The sequence below is a fragment of the Gossypium hirsutum genome, chromosome A06, assembly GCF_007990345.1.
Source record: "Gossypium hirsutum isolate 1008001.06 chromosome A06, Gossypium_hirsutum_v2.1, whole genome shotgun sequence".
NCBI classification, from domain to species: domain Eukaryota; kingdom Viridiplantae; phylum Streptophyta; class Magnoliopsida; order Malvales; family Malvaceae; genus Gossypium; species Gossypium hirsutum.
This window is the reverse complement of record NC_053429.1, coordinates 126,619,051-126,636,071: the sequence shown is the minus strand read 5'-3', so window position 1 is coordinate 126,636,071 and position 17,021 is coordinate 126,619,051. Positions and strand designations below refer to the sequence as shown.

General features: G+C 31.9%; 3 protein-coding genes and 1 long non-coding RNA gene across 7 annotated transcripts; 3 read left to right on the top strand and 1 right to left on the bottom strand.

The window, feature by feature from the left end:
* Positions 1 to 1,639: 1,639 nt before the first annotated feature.
* LOC121230833 (shikimate O-hydroxycinnamoyltransferase) lies at positions 1,640 to 3,654 on the top strand. 4 transcript variants are annotated; one of them, XM_041116303.1, is made up of 3 exons: positions 1,659 to 1,802; positions 1,932 to 2,344; positions 2,617 to 3,654. In XM_041116303.1, the coding sequence occupies exons 2-3, from the start codon at positions 1,934 to 1,936 to the stop codon at positions 3,499 to 3,501; spliced, it is 1,296 nt and encodes a 431-aa protein (XP_040972237.1). In that variant the 5' UTR covers positions 1,659 to 1,802; positions 1,932 to 1,933; the 3' UTR covers positions 3,502 to 3,654. The 4 variants fall into 4 exon arrangements, with proteins under 4 accessions (XP_040972240.1, XP_040972237.1, XP_040972239.1 ...); XM_041116305.1 differs by having other exon boundaries at positions 1,661 to 1,802; positions 2,620 to 3,654; XM_041116306.1 differs by having other exon boundaries at positions 1,640 to 2,344; positions 2,620 to 3,654.
* Positions 3,655 to 6,105: 2,451 nt separating this feature from the next.
* Positions 6,106 to 6,921, top strand: LOC107944724 (probable disease resistance protein At4g14610). The gene is made up of 2 exons (XM_041115492.1): positions 6,106 to 6,206; positions 6,357 to 6,921. Exons 1-2 carry the CDS (start codon positions 6,106 to 6,108, stop codon positions 6,919 to 6,921), a joined length of 666 nt encoding a protein of 221 aa, XP_040971426.1.
* Positions 6,922 to 10,247: 3,326 nt separating this feature from the next.
* On the top strand, positions 10,248 to 12,710 carry LOC107962464 (probable disease resistance protein At5g63020). Its single transcript, XM_041115491.1, is given in 3 exon segments — positions 10,248 to 10,546; positions 10,816 to 12,545; positions 12,703 to 12,710. Coding segments are annotated over 2 exon segments (1,734 nt in total). The 5' UTR covers positions 10,248 to 10,546; positions 10,816 to 10,819.
* Positions 12,711 to 13,766: 1,056 nt separating this feature from the next.
* LOC121230831 (uncharacterized) lies at positions 13,767 to 16,068 on the bottom strand. The gene is made up of 2 exons (XR_005928979.1): positions 15,850 to 16,068; positions 13,767 to 14,113 (listed from the first exon to the last, which is right to left on the bottom strand). It is a non-coding gene; the product is annotated as an uncharacterized lncRNA (long non-coding RNA).
* Between the last annotated feature and the right edge of the window lie 953 nt (positions 16,069 to 17,021).

The window sequence follows — 17,021 nt, the reverse complement described above, 5'->3', positions numbered from 1 at the left end:
ATATATTTTTGAGCTTTTCAAAAATACTTTTAGGACAAAAAAATCTTTGGAAAATCACTTTTTTGGAAAAAAAAATAGAAGCATAAAATTTTAACTTTTCTTAAAGGAAGTACTTTTGAGAATTAATGCTAAACTGACCCTAAATCAATTTTTTATCATTTTGGAGGTGAAAGTGTAATTTTACCATTATTAATTTAAAATTGTATAAATTATAAAGAGATCTAAATGAAAAATTTTTTATTTTAGGGGGTTGGGCCCCTGTTAGCCCACGACTTCGCCATTGGTTGGCATGGTAATCTCTAATAATTCATATTTACTTTATCTTGATATAGCACTATTTATCGTATAGGCTACATCAAAAAATAATTTAAAAATTATAAAAATATTCACAAAAATCTACTCCAATGAAACTATTAGGAGGCGTTAATAGAAAAAAAGAAAAATGAAGGGATAATGGCATGAATGACCCATGAACTTTAAGGTTCGCTCTAATGTGATAAACTTGTAAAATGTCGAATTCGGTACCTAAATTTTAATTCCATTTATAAAAGTGGTATTTAGCCCTAACACGGTTAATTTTTACGCTAACATTGCATGCTGACCAATTAAATTGTGTCATGTGGCTCATTATTAAGTTTTGACTAAAAGTTTAGTAGACCTGATCATGAGTCAGATTACTCACCTAAACTTGAAGGCTTATTGGACAAGTGAGAGAGTTTGAGCAAAAATTAAAGCCCATTTACTAAATTTTGTAGGTGGTTTGATTAATATGAGAAATATTTTATGAGGGGGGACATGATCTCACAGTAGATTTACATTGTGGATGAACTTTACTTTTGTTTGCCTTAGTTTATTCAGCTAAGCCGCTGATTTCTCCTTGTTCCAGTTGAAGGTGTGGAGAAGTTGGATTTTTCGAAGGCATATCCACTCATTTTGTTGATGACTCCTTTGATAATCATTGTGAAAAAAGTTTTCAAGATATCAAGTTATCTGTGCATCAAGCACCAATCTCGAGAGATATTTCTTTGGGATCATCACTCAAAATGGAGAGAATTCTAAAACTTTGGAACTTGACGGTCCATCACATTCTCAAACTATGGAAACCTAAATTTTGACACTGCTTATACATAGGGTGTTTAAACTTCTACCTCGTTAATTTAATTTAATTAATCGGTCGGTAATTAAATTTAATTTAGTTGAAAGTCGATTAATAATTTTTTTAAATTTCAATTATCGGTTCAAAATCGAACAATTAACCGAATTAACTAAACTTAATAATAAAATGTTAAGTAGTTCATATATATAAGATTTTAATAATTGAGCTAATTGAGTCTTGGCTTAATTCGCATTGACATTGTTATCAATGCAGGAAGATGTGAGTTGAACGTGCTGAAACGTGTTAATCCTTCTATTTAAAGGTTAAAAGGGGTTGTAAATATTGTATCAACTTAGAAAACTTTTAAATGCTTTCACAATTAAATTATATATACATATCAGAATTTAAAACCATTAATGTAGAATAGAGAAATGTCGGCAGTAGTATAGATAGCTAGAAATTGCAATTCGTGGGTCAATAAATTCATCAAGTACAATTAAATTATATATACGTATCGGAATTTAAAACCATTAATTTAGAATATTCAAATGTATAATTATTAAATATTCGCAACTAAAATCTAGGACCACTGTCGGTAGTAGTATAGATGGCTAGAAATTGCAATTTATGGGTCTATAAATTGATCAAGTCTGCCTTCGTCCCCTTTACGACGCTGTTCTTACGACACTGGTTTACACTATTTAAGGTAATCAATATTCTAATCTTTCTCTTTCATCTTTCAACCATTCAGTAGAAGTAGAAGTTTATGCTTGTTTTCTCATCCCATTCATTTGAAGATGTGAGTGAGAACTACTCATTTTTGATATGTTTATAGAGATGGAGATCAGTATAAAGGAGTCTACCATTGTTCGTCCAGTTGAAGAATACACTCCCAGAGGAAGTCTATGGAACTCCAACTTAGATCTATTGGTTGTAAGAAGCCACGTCCCTACTGTATACTTTTATAAGCCAAATGGTTGTTCTGATTTCTTTGACACTGGAAGGCTTAAAGAGGCTTTGAGCAAGGTTCTTGTCCCATTTTACCCTATTGCAGGAAGGTTGGGGCATGATGAAAATGGAAGACTTGAGATAACATGCAACGATGAAGGAGTTCTATTCGTTGAAGCTGAAACTAGTTCAGTGTTGGAAGATTTGATTGGTAATGGTGATTTTACTGACAACTCTCACCTTGTTCCTAAAGTTGACTATTCTGGAGGAATATCCTCTTATCCACTTCTTGTGTTGCAGGTAATCCCAATTATTATACAATAATATTTGCTACGACACTTTGTTTTTCTATTTTTGGTACTTAACACAATTTTTCAGGTTGGTAGTTAATTTTTTTTAGGTCTAATTTGTATTATAAGTATTCATAAGTCGAGCTAGGCTAGTTTCAAGTACTAAATTAGGCTAAAAAAAATTTTAGGTATCAAATTAGAAAAAAAATGTTAAGTTTAGATACCCAATATTATATTAAGTTAAATAATAATAATGGTTGATATTTATTATGTATAATTTAGCAGGTAACTAAGTTCAAATGCGGTGGTGTTTGTTTGGGAGTTGGGTTTCAACATACTTTAGGAGATGGCACATCGGCTATTCATTTCATCAATAGTTGGGCAGAAACCGCCCGAGGCGTCCCGCCTGCCATTGCACCATTCATCGATCGAACTCTTCTTCGTGCTCGAGTCCCACCAATGCCTAAATTCCACCATCTTGAATATGAGCCTTATACTCCGTTGAAGGCTGTTGAATCTGATCTTAAGCCATCCACTGTCTCCACATTTAAGCTTACAGTTGATCAATTGAATGCCCTGAAAGCCAAAGCTGCTGCAAACAGTAGTGGTACAAAGTACAGTAGTTACAACATCTTGGCTGCACATATATGGCGCTGCGTAAGTAAAGCAATGGGTCTCTCAGACGACCAACCTACCAAGATGTACTTTCCAGTTGACGGTCGATCTAAATTGAAACCTCCTCTCCCACCAGGCTACTTCGGTAATGTTGTCTTTGTAAATGCACTCATTGCTCAAGCTGGTGATCTCAACACTGAATCCTTTCTTGATACTATTAAAAGGATCCATGAAGGGTTAAAGCAGATAAACGATGAATATTTGAGGTCAGCTCTTGATTGCATTGAAACTGTGTCTGATTTAAGCACTTTGGTTAGAGGACCGTACACTTTTCGATGCCCAAACCTCATTGTAAACACTTGGATGCGGTTGCCCATCTATGAAGCAGATTTCGGATGGGGTCGCCCCATTCATGCGGGGCCAGCAAATGTCATTCAAGAAGGCATGGTTTATATACTGCCAACTCCCATTAATGATGGGAGCTTGTTAGTGGTAGCTCGCTTGGAGATTTCTCACATGTCATGTATTGAGAAACTCCTTTATGAATTTTAGTAAGTAAGAGATGTGGTGTTTTGATGTACTCCTTTATGAGTTTTAATAATTATGTTATTGCTTATGCATAGAGCACTGTTGTAATAAATGAAAAATGATCCCATGGTGATGGAGAACCCCATCCATGTTATAAAATAAAGTCATAATTTCAAATTTGTTCTTTAATATTTATAACTTTTATTAATTTTTTATTAATTTTTTTTACTTTTTTAGTTATATTTAAGTATTAATTTTTTAAAAAGAGTTAATGTGTTTTTCTTTAAAATAAAAATGTTGGTTAAAATACTAAAACTTTAACAATGTTGGCGTCACGTGTGAAGCTAGAATTATTTTTTTGGGTGGAATTAAATTACATATTTTTACAATAGTAAAAATGTAACTTCACCATTTTAATAGCTTATATCTTTATAAAATTTAAAGAATTAAATTAAATTTTATCATTTTTGTGGGTGTCATAATGCAATTTTACCATTTTAATAGCCAATATCTTAATAAATTTTAAAAGATTAAGGATGTGTTTAGCATTGCTTTTAAACCCTTTTGGGATAAAAAACACTTTTGGAATAAAAGTTTTGCTAAACAATATATTTTTGAGCTTTAATTTCAAAAATACTTTTAAGGATAAAAAAATGATTTGAAAAATCACTTTTTTGGGAAAAAAAATAGAAGCATAAAATTTTAACTTTTCTTAAAAGAAGTGCTTTTGAGAATTAATGTTAAACTGACCTTAAATCAATTTTTTATCATTTTGGGGTGAAAGTATAATTTTACCATTATTAATTTAAAATTGTATAAATTATAAAGATATCTAAATGAAAAATTTTCCATTTTAGGGGGTTGGGCCCCTGCTAGCCCATGACTTCGCCATTGGTTGGCATGGTAATCCGTAATAATTCATGTTTACTTTATCTTGACATAGCACTATTTATCGTATAAGCTACGTCAAAAAATAATTTAAAAATTATAAAAATATTTACAAAAATCTACTCCAATGAAACTACTAGGAGGCGTTAATAGAAAAAAAAAGAAAAAAGAAGGGATAATGGCATGAATGACCCATGAACTTTAGGGTTTGTTCTAATGTGATATCTCTACTTATAAAATGTCGAATTCGGTACCTAAATTTTAATTCCATTTATAAAAGTGGTATTTAGCCCTAACATTGTAAATTTTTATGCTAACATTGAATGCTGACTGATTAAATTGTGTCATGTGGCTATTATTAAGTTTTGACTAAGAGTTTAGTAGACCTAATCATGAGTTAGATTACACACCCAAGCTTAAAGGCTTATTCGAAAAGTGAGAGAATTTGAGCAAAAATTAAAGCCCATTTACTAAATTTTGTAGGTGGTTTGATTAATATGAAAAATATTTTATGAGTGGGGGACATGATCTCACACTAGATTTACATTGTGGATGAACTTTTCTTTTGTTTGCCTTGGTTTATTCAGCTGAGCTGCTGGTTTCTCTTTATTCCAGTTGAAGGTGTGGAGAAGTTAGATTTGTCCAAGGCATATCCAGTCATTTTGTTGATGACTCTTTTGATAATCATTGTGAAAAAAGTTTTCAAGTTATCAAGTTATCTATGCATCAAGCACCAATCTCGAGAGATATTTCTTTGGAATCATCATTTAAAATGGAGAGAATTCTAAAACTTTGGAACTTGACGGTGCAACACATTCTCAAACTATGGAAACCTAAATTTCAACTATATTGTTCATCTACTTAAGGATTCTTGCAAGTCACCTTTGGAATTGATGGTCGATTATGGTGCTTATGAATTGAGTCGAGTTGAGCTCAAATAATGTATCTAGACTAAAATTTTAAGTTCGGGCCGATTCAATCAAAAAAATTTTAAGTTCGGGCTGATTCAATCAAAAAAATAAACTTACATTTTTTTTATCTAAGCCTAGCCCACTCATATTTAATTTTTTTCGATTAATTTTTATTTAATATTTAAAAATATATATAATATACTAAATACATTAAAAAATTAAACTAAATTTTTTAACATATTAAAAATACATTAAAAATATTTATATTAAAAAATACTATTATAAATATAAAAAATATTTATATTTTTACACTTTGTGAATCTGCTTTCTGTATCTTTACTATTCATAGCCAGAGCTCTAATGGTTGAAACCCCATCTTCTTTAACTTGATTTGATGTGCATCCTCTTCATAACTGTGCCACAATCGCCTTCCACCTCAATCTGTTTTTCTCTTTAAGTTCATTTTTCTTTGACTTCATTTTTCTTTGACTTTTCCACTTTACCTGACTTTATTTTTAACTCATTCACAAACAATTCACTTTGCATTCACATATCATTCAGTTTCCTTTGTTTCATCTTTCATTCACCATAATCATGGGCAATTGCTGCTCAGTCCAAATTGGTTTAGAGAATTTTCATTCGTGGCTCGGATTCCATTGCTGGCGACGTTAATTACATATGCAAGCTTAAACAAACTCTTCCAACTTTATCTGCTGCTCTTCAATAACTGATGGCACAAAGGAGCGACCGGCAAAGCCGGGTTGATCTTGCAGAATGACAACTGAAGCCCTTTGAGCAAGTTCAACTATGGCTTTCAAGAGCAGAAACTATGATAACAGAGGCAGAAAAGTTGATTGCAGATGGCCCTCAACAAATGAATAACTTGTGTCTCGGCGGTTGTGGTCCCAAGAATTACTTGTCTAGCTACAAGTTTGGTAAAAAATGGCCCAAATGCTTCAAGAAATAAGCGATCATAAGAGTACAGGAGTTTTTGAGAAAGTAGCGGAGAATCAGCCCGCAGCTTCAGTGGCAGTTAGACCTGTAAAGTAGCTGGTTGCTCTAAAATCCACAATCCAAAAGGTATGGAGTTGCATGTGGACAAAGATGTGGGGAACATTGGCCTTTATGGCTTGGGGGCGTTGGCAAGACAACTCTCTTGACCAAACTCAACAACAAGTTCAGCACCACACCGAATGTTTTTGAAGTTGTTATATGGGCGTTTGTGTCTAAAGATTCCGATGACTCATGGAAGAATAAAAGTGTTGATCAGAAAGCTCCAGATATCTATGGGGTGTTGCGCAACAAGAGATTTATTGTATTATTGGATGATTTATGGGAGAGGGTGGATTTGAACCAAGTTGGGATACCAAAACCAAGCCAAGAAAATGTTTCTGAACTTATTTTTACTACTCAGTCTTCGGAGGTATGTGCTGAAATGGAAGCTCAAAAGAAAATCAAAGTGAAGTGCCTGGAAACGGAAAAGGCTTGGGAATTGTTCCGAGACAAGGTTGAAGATGAAACTCTCAATAGCCATCCAGATATTCCAAATCTAGCTAAACAAGTAGCTGAAAGATGCGGTGGACAGCCTCTTGTACTAATTACAATCGGTAGTGCCATGGCTTGCAAGAAAACACTTGGGGAATAGAAATATGCAATTGAGATGTTGAAGCCATGTGCACTGCCAAAATTAGAAAATGAGGTATTCCCGCTTTTAAAATTCAGTATGAAATGTTGCCTCCTATATTGTTGTTTGCATCCCGAAGAATATTGTATTCCCAAAAAGAGACTAGTGGAGTATTGGTTTTGTGAAGGACTATTGATTGAAATTTGATAGAATTAGTGAAGCTCAAATGCAAGGAGACAACATTATCAACTCTCTTCTGAATGCTTGTTTATTGGAAAATGGTGGAGGAGATTGTGTGAAGATGCATGATGTGAACCGTGACATGGCTTTATGGACTACACGCGAGTTCGAAGCAATAGAGAATAATTTTTTTGTAAAAGCAGGGGCTCAATTATTTGACGAACTGGATGTTAAGGCATGCGAAAGTGTAAAAAGAATGTCTGTGATGCAAAATAAGATTAAAGTTCTCAACGAAACACCCAAATGCCGTAGCCTTCGAACCTTGTTTCTTAGCCAAAATAAATTGAAAGTGATCAGCGATGGTTAATTTCTTCCAATTTATACCTCATTTAACTGTTTTGGATTTGTCAAGAAATGGAGGATTACGAGCATTGCCTGAGGGAATTTCAGAATTGATTTCACTAGAATGTCTTGATCTATCTTATACTAGTATATCAGAGTTGCCAATAGCGTTGAAGTCGTTGACAAAGCTAAAAATGTTGGACTTGAGTTATACGGAGAATCTCAGAAAAATCCCACAACATTTAATATCTAGTTTTCTCAAGTTGCAAATATTCAGAATCTGGTGGCGGCTAAATAGAGATTATCCTAATGAAAACAATGTTCTTAATGGGGGTAATGAAAAGCTTATAGAGGAGTTGAAAGGTTTGAAATGCTTGAATATACTAAGGATACCGATACACAACATGTTTTGTCTAGAAAGATTACTGAGCTTTAACTTTATTTCGATGTTGGACCCAAGTACTACAGCTTAGAGGTTTTAGAGAGCTAGAAGTGTTTAATGTTCTATGCTTAGAAATTTTAGAGCGTCTAGAGACACTAGAGTTCTCCTATTTTGGAAGTATGGAGGAGATAAAAATGGAAAACCTATATATATACCTGGATTTCTTCAAGTATTAATCATACTTCATGCTTTCACTCGTTGAGCAAAGTATCAACTATGGGATGTAAAAAATTGAGAGATGTAACTTGGTTGATTCTTGCTCCAAATTTAAGAGTTCTTTTTATATATTTTTGTCCAAAAATGGAAGAAATATTGAGTGAGGAAAAACTTGGTGAAGTTGCATGTGTGAATGGAATTCCATACCTTCAACCATTTCTGAAGCTTGAAACACTTAAGTTGTTTACCGAAATTGAAGAGCATATACTGGGATGCCTTACCCTTCCCATGTCTGAAACTTATTCATATAGGTGGCTGCCGAGAACTAAAGAAGCTTCCTCTCAACTCAAACAGTGCAAAAGGGAATCTACTTAGCATTGAGGGAAGCAAAGATTGGTGGGCAAGAGTAGAATGGAAAAACGAAGCCACTCGAGATGCTTTTCTCCCTTCTTTTAAGCTTTTGTACTAAAAATTACAAAGTGATTCATTGTTGTTTGATGCTTGAATTTTGAGAAAATAACACTACTTAATTAGCTGTTTTTTTTCTGTTTTAGTATCAATATTGCATTAGTCGTAAAAAATAAGCAATCTAGTTATGAACTTCTGTTTCATTGCAACTAACTTCTCTATTGGTTGATTTTAATATAATCAGCAACCAAAACATCTTTGTCAAAAAATGTAATCGCTTCAGAGCAAATTGGCAACTTGCACAGAAGGAACTTGCCTAACAAAGCTTGCATCTTTGATGACTTCACAGCTTTGGTGTGGTTGCAGCTTCGGTGAGCTGGCACATCTGATAAGCTATGAGTTGAGCTCGCAATGCGGGTTCATCGCTGCATGGTTGCCCATCTCGCAATAAGAGAACTGCATACTTTTCCGATGCCCAAACCTTGTTGTAAACACTTGGTTGCAGTTGCCTATATATGAAACATGAAGGGACATTTGGATAATTATTTCCTCAGTACCAAACAAAACAACACTTAATTATTACACCCGAAATCGTCCCAATTTTGAACAACACTCAAACAATGAGATTTGGGGTGCACGTCGTATATTTTTCTATTTATTCCGTAATTTAAATGTATGTCTTTCATGCAGATATTTTTACATAGAATTGACTCATTGTATTAAAGTTCCACCACAATTCCACTATTTGTTGTCTCTCTTAAATCAATATACAAAATATTGCTAACTTCTATAGTTGTACTTAGTAAAATAAAAAAAAATACAAAAATATCATTAAAACGATTTTATGATATGTATGTTAAATTAATTCAATTGAATTCGTGAACATTAAGTGAAATGATTAAATTAATTAAATAATAGGTCGAATTACTTTATTAAATGATATATGTTCAAATTTTATATGTACTCCTTATATACACTATGATAATTAATTAAATATAATATAAAAATTAATCATGAAATAAGTTTAATGAAAAAATTAATTACCTAGTTCGAGTAAAAAAAATAAAAATATATCATAAAAATTTTAAATCAAAATACCTAATTCTATAAAAGTGAAAAATAAAAGCAAATAAATAAATGAAAATATAATAATTTTAAAATTTTAAAAGGGCTTAATAGTTTTTTTTTAATTTGTTATCGAGGTCTTCTTGACTATTTAGTCTTATTAGTTTTAATTTTTTTTAATTTACTTTCAATAAAAGAATAGGGGTCAAATTGAATAAATGTGTAAAGGTTGAGGGCTAAATTTATTATTATAATTTATATATAAACACTAATACTGTACAAGGGATTTTGTGATTTTCAAGATCGGCTTTGTGTTCTATTGGTAAAAAAATGCTATTAGTTGTTATAATTTGACAAATTTTGAAATTTAATTTTTGTACTTAAAAAAAAAGTTAAAAATTAAGTTCTTCTATTTTATTTTGATTTGAAAATCTCAATCAAATTATTAATATTGTTAATATTTTTTGTCAAAATTTATTAACTTAGAATGTTTATTAGGCTATTTTCACATTACGTGACGTATGGTTAACAAAAAATAAACAAGTTAAATTGATAAATTTTATTGAAAACTATCAATAATGATAATAATTAGACTAGTATTTTTAAATTGAAAAAATAGGAGGATTAAATTTTTAACTTTTGAAATATTAGGACTAGATCTCAAATTTTATAGAAGTTATATTTTAAACTATTCTTTTAGAAATAATAGTTATTAAGAAATTAAAAAGCCAGCTGTGATCGGATTAAAAAAAGTTTAGCACGATCATAGAGAGAAAAGATAGTGGCAGTGGAAGAAGCTAGGCTAGAGAGAATCACAGCATACCTAAGCTATAGTAGAGCTGAATCAGAGAACCAAAAATTTACTGATTTGCAAGCACTAGACTTAGATAATCACAGCAAGCCTGATCGATTCAAACTCCAACTATCTTTCACTCTGCTGCTGCACCAGCTCCAACTAAACAAAAGAGTCGAGACCAGTGCTTATTTGGTGGATCGTCTTGCACCCACTACCCGTCTTCGCTCCAAGTTAGCTACTTTGATTTCCTTCTCTGGGTATACACTCTGTGAACTGCTTGCTTTATCTTTACTATCCACAATGAAAGTTCTTAATGGTTGAAACCCCATCTTCTTTGACTTATTTCATGTGCATCCTCTTCATAACTGTGCCACAATCGCCTTCCACCTCAATCTGTTTAAACCCCCCATCTTCTTTAACTTCATTTTTCTTTCACTTTTCCACTTTACCTAACTTTATTTTTAACACTATTCACTTTGCATCCACATCTCATTCAGTTTCCTTTATTTCATATTTCGTTCACCAGAATCATGGGCAACTGCTGCTCACTCCAAATTGGTTTAGAGAATTTCATCCTTCGTGGCTTGGATTCCATTGCTGGCCATGCTAATTACGTGTGCAAGCTTCAACAAACCCTTCCAACTTTATCTGCTGCACTTCAAGAACTGAGGGCACAAAGGAACGACCTGCAAAGCCAGGTTGATCTTGCAGAACAACGACTATTGAGGCCATTTGAGCAAGTTCAGCTATGGCTTTCAAAAGCAGAAACTATGATAACAGAGGCGGAAAAGTTGATTGCAGATGGCCCTCAACAAATGAATAACTTGTGTCTCGGTGGCTGTGGTTCCAAGAATTACTTATCTAGCTACAAGTTTGGTAAAAAAGTGGCCGAAATGCTTCAAGAAATAAGGGATCATAAGAGGGATGGAGCTTTTGAGAAAGTAGCGGAGAACCAGCCCGCAGCTTCAGTGGTAGTTAGACCTGAAGAGCTGCCGATTGCTCTAGAATCCACAATCCAAAAGGCATGGAGCTGTATCGTGGACAAAGATGTGGGGATCATTGGCCTCTATGGCTTGGGGGGCGTTGGCAAGACAACGCTCTTGACCAAACTCAACAACAAGTTCAGCACCACACCCAATGATTTTGAAGTTGTTATCTGGGCGTTGGTGTCTAAAGATTCTGATGTTGGAAAGATTCAAGACAGGATTGGTGGAAATCTTGGTTTTCCGGACGGATCCTGGAAGAATAAACATGTTGACCAGAAAGCTGTAGATATCTATCGGATATTGAGTAATAAGAGATTTGTTGTATTATTGGATGATTTATGGGAAAGGGTGGATTTGAACCAAGTTGGGATACCAAAACCAAGGCAAGAAAATGGTTCCAAACTTATTTTTACTACTCGGTCTTTGGAGGTGTGCGGCGAAAAGGGAGCTCAAAAGAAAATCAACGTGGAATGCCTGGAAACATAGAGGGCTTGGGAATTGTTCCAAGACAGTGTTGGAGATGAAACTCTTAACAGCCATCCAGATATTCCGAACCTAGCTAAACAAGTAGCTGAAAGGTGCGGTGGGCTGCCTCTTGCACTAATTGCAATCGGTCGGGCCATGGCTTGCAAAACAACAATTGGGGAATGGAATTATGCAATTGAGATGTTGAAGCGATGGGCATTGCCAAAAATGGAAAATGAGGTATTTCCACTTTTAAAATTCAGTTACGATAATTTGCCTAATGCCACAATGAAATGTTGCTTCCTATATTGTTGTTTGTATCCTGAAGATTATTGTATTCCCAAAAAGAGATTAGTGGAGTATTGGTTTTGTGAAGGGCTATTGAATGAATTTGATAGAATTAGTGAAGCTCAAATGCAAGGAAACAACATTATCAACTCTCTTTTGAATGCTTGTTTATTGGAAAATGGTAGTGAAATAGATGGAGAAGATTGTGTGAAGATGCATGATGTGATCCGTGACATGGCTTTATGGATTACACACGAGTTCGAAGCAACAGAGGATAGGTTTTTTGTAAAAGCAGCGGCTCAATTATTTGAAGAACCGGATGTTAAGGCATGGGAAAGTGTAAAAAGAATGTCAATCATGGCAAATAGGATTCAAGTTCTCAAAGAAACACCCAAATGCCCTAACCTTCGAACCTTGTTTCTTAGCCAGACTGAGTTGCAAGTGATTAGCAATGGTTTCTTCCAATTTATACCATATCATTGTACAAAAATTCTAGAAAATGAATGGGAATTTGGATGTAAAAAAACACGTCCTAATACATATAAAAAATATAGAAAGAAAAATAGAAAATATAAATTTATTAGATGGAAACCAGGAAATAAAAAATATACTGGTAATAATAAGAAAAGGAAAAAATTGTTAGAAGAAAAACTTCTAAAAAATCTAAAAAACAGATATGTAAATGTTTTATTTGTGATGAAGAAGGCCATATAGCACCAAACTGTCCTAATAAAGGAAAAAGTGCTAAAAAGATGATTAAAAGTCTTGAAGAACAAGATTTAGAAATTTGTTATGAAGAGGAAATAAATCCTGAAGAAATATTATATGAGTTAATATCAGAAACGGATTCTGATTTAGATGAAGAAGAATATATATTTATGTTTAATATAGGAAGTAGTTCTAAAAATCAATTAGAAGAAATTCCTAAGTCTGAACAACAATACATAAAATTAGGAAATTTGATTGGAGAAGAAAAAGACTTTTCTGATGAAATGATAGAAATAAATAAATAAAACTCACATTTCTAAAGAAGAAATATATAAAATATCTAAGTTTAAAATATGGAGTCAAAGACATATAGAAAAAATTAGTGGCAACATAGTCGCTAAGGATACTAGAGGAGGATTAACAGAAATTCCATTATTTACTAAAGAAAAAATTAAGAGGATTAAAAAGAAATACCCTCAAGTTAGATATATACATTTAGGTATAATTATGATAACAATTAGAGCTTTATTTAGAAAAGGACATGATATACCCATAATAGTGGTTTTATTAGATAAAAGATTTGAAAACCCGATAAAAACACTTATTGGTGGTATTCAGTCTAATTTACACACTGGAGTAATAGGATTTAAAGTTAAACCAAACTATTTTATATCTATTACAGATCCCCTAATAGAAGAATGCTTATGTTTAAGAATTCAGACAAAAAATTCTGAAATTAGCGATTTAGCAGAAGATTTAGCAATAAGTTGGATTTCTATTAATGAATATACCAACACGGCAGAAGTAGAAATTAAAGAAATCAATAATAAAATAATTGAGTTATTTGAACCCAATAAATTTACTACAGAAATACAACTAAAATTATTACATTTAAAGATCTGTCAATTCCAAAAGATTGGATGATTGATAGAATAAGTGGTGCTAGTACTTCAAAACCCGTAAGTACTACAGAATATATGTCATCAGGAGATAGACTATATTTTAAAAATAATGCTATAACAAATACAAATGATAATTTAGTTTTACCTTCTAATTCTCAAATAGAAGAAGAAGAAGATAATATTAGTACAAATTCAACAACACCGATAGGTATGAAAACAGTTCAAATACCTATTTTCCCTACTGAACCTAGCAGAAATTCTAGAAATACTAGAATGGAAGAAATACAATCTACTACTATTATTCAACAAATGAAAATAGGAAAAAATGATATTATTACATTTTCAAATTTCCAACCTAGGAAATATTATACATATATAGAAATTACACTTCAATTTAGAGACTATAAAACATATTCTTTGCATGCTTTATTAGATACTGGAGCTACCACAAGTAGTTGTAGAGAAAATGTCATTCCTGTAGAAAAATGGGAATTAATGAAAAATCCAATTAGAGCTATAGGAATTGATGGTAAAGAAACCATAATTCAATTTAAGGCTAGAAATATACCAATTTACATAAATAATATAAGATTTGTAATTCCTAAAATATTGTGTTTTCCTGAAATGCATGGAGACATATTATTAGGAAATAATTTTATATATCATCATCTACCGTTTTATATAGATAGAAATTTAGTAATATTATCAACAGAAAAAACTTCTGTAGAAATACCTTTAATAGAAAACCATAAATTTGTTTGTGATAAAGGATTTAGACCAATAAGAAAAGAACAAATTAAACAACTAGAAACAAATCATTGGTTGTTTAAAATTCTAGAAAATAATTTTAGTGAAGAACCATTAAAATTATGGGAAAATAGTCCAAGATATTATGAAATAAAATTAAAGAATCCTAATAAAATAATTAGAATCAAACCTATGATCTATACTAAACAAGATATAGATGAATTTGATATACAAATCAAAGAATTATTGGAAAAAGGATTAATAGAAAAAACAAATAGTCCACACTCAAGTCCAGCTTTTATGGTAAGAAACCATGCTGAAATAAAAAAAGGAAAAGCTAGAATTGTTATTAATTATAAAAGACTAAACCAAAATACTATTTTTGATGGATACTTTATTCCACGGAAAGATGTTTTAATAAATCAAGCTAAACAAGCAAAATATTTCGGTAAATTTGATTGTAAATCAGGATTTTGGCAAATAATGCTAACTGATGAATCTAAACCATTAACAGCCTTTAGTGCACCTAATGGTAATTATCAATGGAGAGTAATGCCATTTAGATTATGTAATGCACCTCAAATCTTCCAAAGATGGATGGATTCTATATTTAATAAATATAAAAAATTTTGTGTAGTTTATATAGACGATATATTAATATTTTCAGAAACACTGGAAAAGCATAGAAAACATTTAAATATTATCTCCCAAGAATTCATAAAACATGGAATTATTTTGAGCCCCAAGAAAATAGAATTAGAAAAAAAGGAAATAGAATTTTTAGGTTTAAATTTATCGGCTGATGGTCTTAAACTACAAGATCATATTATAGTAAAAATAAAAGAATTTCCAGAAGAAATTAAAAACCAAAAACAACTTCAACAATTTTTAGGTATAATTAATTATGGAAGAAACTTCTTTCCTAACTTATCTGAAAAAATAGGAGACTTATATGAAAAATTAAAAAAGGATAAAACTTTTAGCTGGTCTAAAGAAGACTCAGAAATTATTAAAAATATAAAATCAGAAATAAATTATACCCCAAAAGTCTATTTACCAAAACAAGGTGATAGATTAATTTTAGAAACCGATGCATCAAAAAAATATTGGGGACGTATTTTAAAAGCTAAAACAGCAAAAAACGAAGAACTAATATGTGGATATAGTTCTGGAAAATTTAAATCAAATGAAGTTAATTATGCTATATATGAAAAAGAATTATTAGCTATTAAAAAAGCAATAAAAACCTTTTTCATATATTTAGCATCTGAAAATTTTATTATAAAAACTGACAACCAGGCAGTCAAACAATTTCTGACTAATAATAGTCTAGAAAGTGTACCAAGAAGAATTAGATGGTATAATGATTTATGTAGTTTCAATTAGACAAAATAACAGATATATGGGTTTCAAGATAAACAACCACGAAATTAACTGGATTGTAAATTAAAGATAAGAACTTACAAATGAGTATTATGATATGAATTCCTCCAAGAACCGTAACTCGTGGGGCCTCTGATACCAATTACTTGCTATATAGGTTGCGGAAGATTGATATTTTATTACAGACTATTTAAAGTGCGGAAGATCTATTTTTTATTAAAGGAAAGATTTTTACAAGGTTGTTTACAGAGAGGATACTGAAAGTAAAAGGAAAGATTTCTAAACTATTTTTCGATACCCCGTTTAGGCTCTTTACATTGCTATTTATAGTAAAATTTCTAAACTCTATTTGATTTTTCTTCAATCCCGCACAGTGTTTCTGATAAGGATGAATTTATTGTTGCCTCCACGTATGTTGTCAGTTGTCTTTGTCATATCTTGTTTGTACATGGATGCCTTGAATTTTTGTTTACCGCCAATCTTGAAAATCATCTTGAAAGTCTTCTTGACTTTCCACGTGGTCTTTGTCTTTATCCTTCTTGGATGTTGTCCAGGTTCCATGTTTCTATTTCATCCAGGTGTAAAGATTCTGGTGATAGTCTTGGTGAATTCCAAATCTCCCACGTGTTCTTGATTTCTTCAATTATTTCTGAAGGGAAATCGTCTATTTCCATATCTGCTATTTTCTTTAGCAGTTGTATGGATTCTTCATCTCTTGATTTTTGAATTATGCTATTTTTATCAGCTACTATTCTTTTTCCATCGGTAGATAGTTTGTACGTTTGATCTTGAAGTACATGTCGTGCTGTTGACATTAAATCAATTCCGGCTTGGATTTGAAAATATTTTGGATTATTGTAACACTTGTCAATGGTTTTGGTCAAGTGTTTTTTATCTTCTTTGGCTGCTGATAAATAAGGACTATCAAACATTCGTTGAATAATCCATATTTGATATGGTTGATAGAATCGCTCTTTTTCAGCAATTCCAATAAGACTACTTATTTGGATATAAAAATAGTAATAAAAATCATATTGATATACTAAAAGTGATAATATAGCTTTTATAATAGCAGGAAAATCTTTTAATAAGTGAAAAGAAAAGTTTTGTACTACAATTTCCTTAACGAAACCCCATTCAATATTGTTTATATCAAATGGTTCATGATCTAATCTGAATTTTATAGTAGGAATTTCTTCCCCTATATCATTTAGATAAACATATGATTGTAAAAAGTATTCAGAAAAGACTTT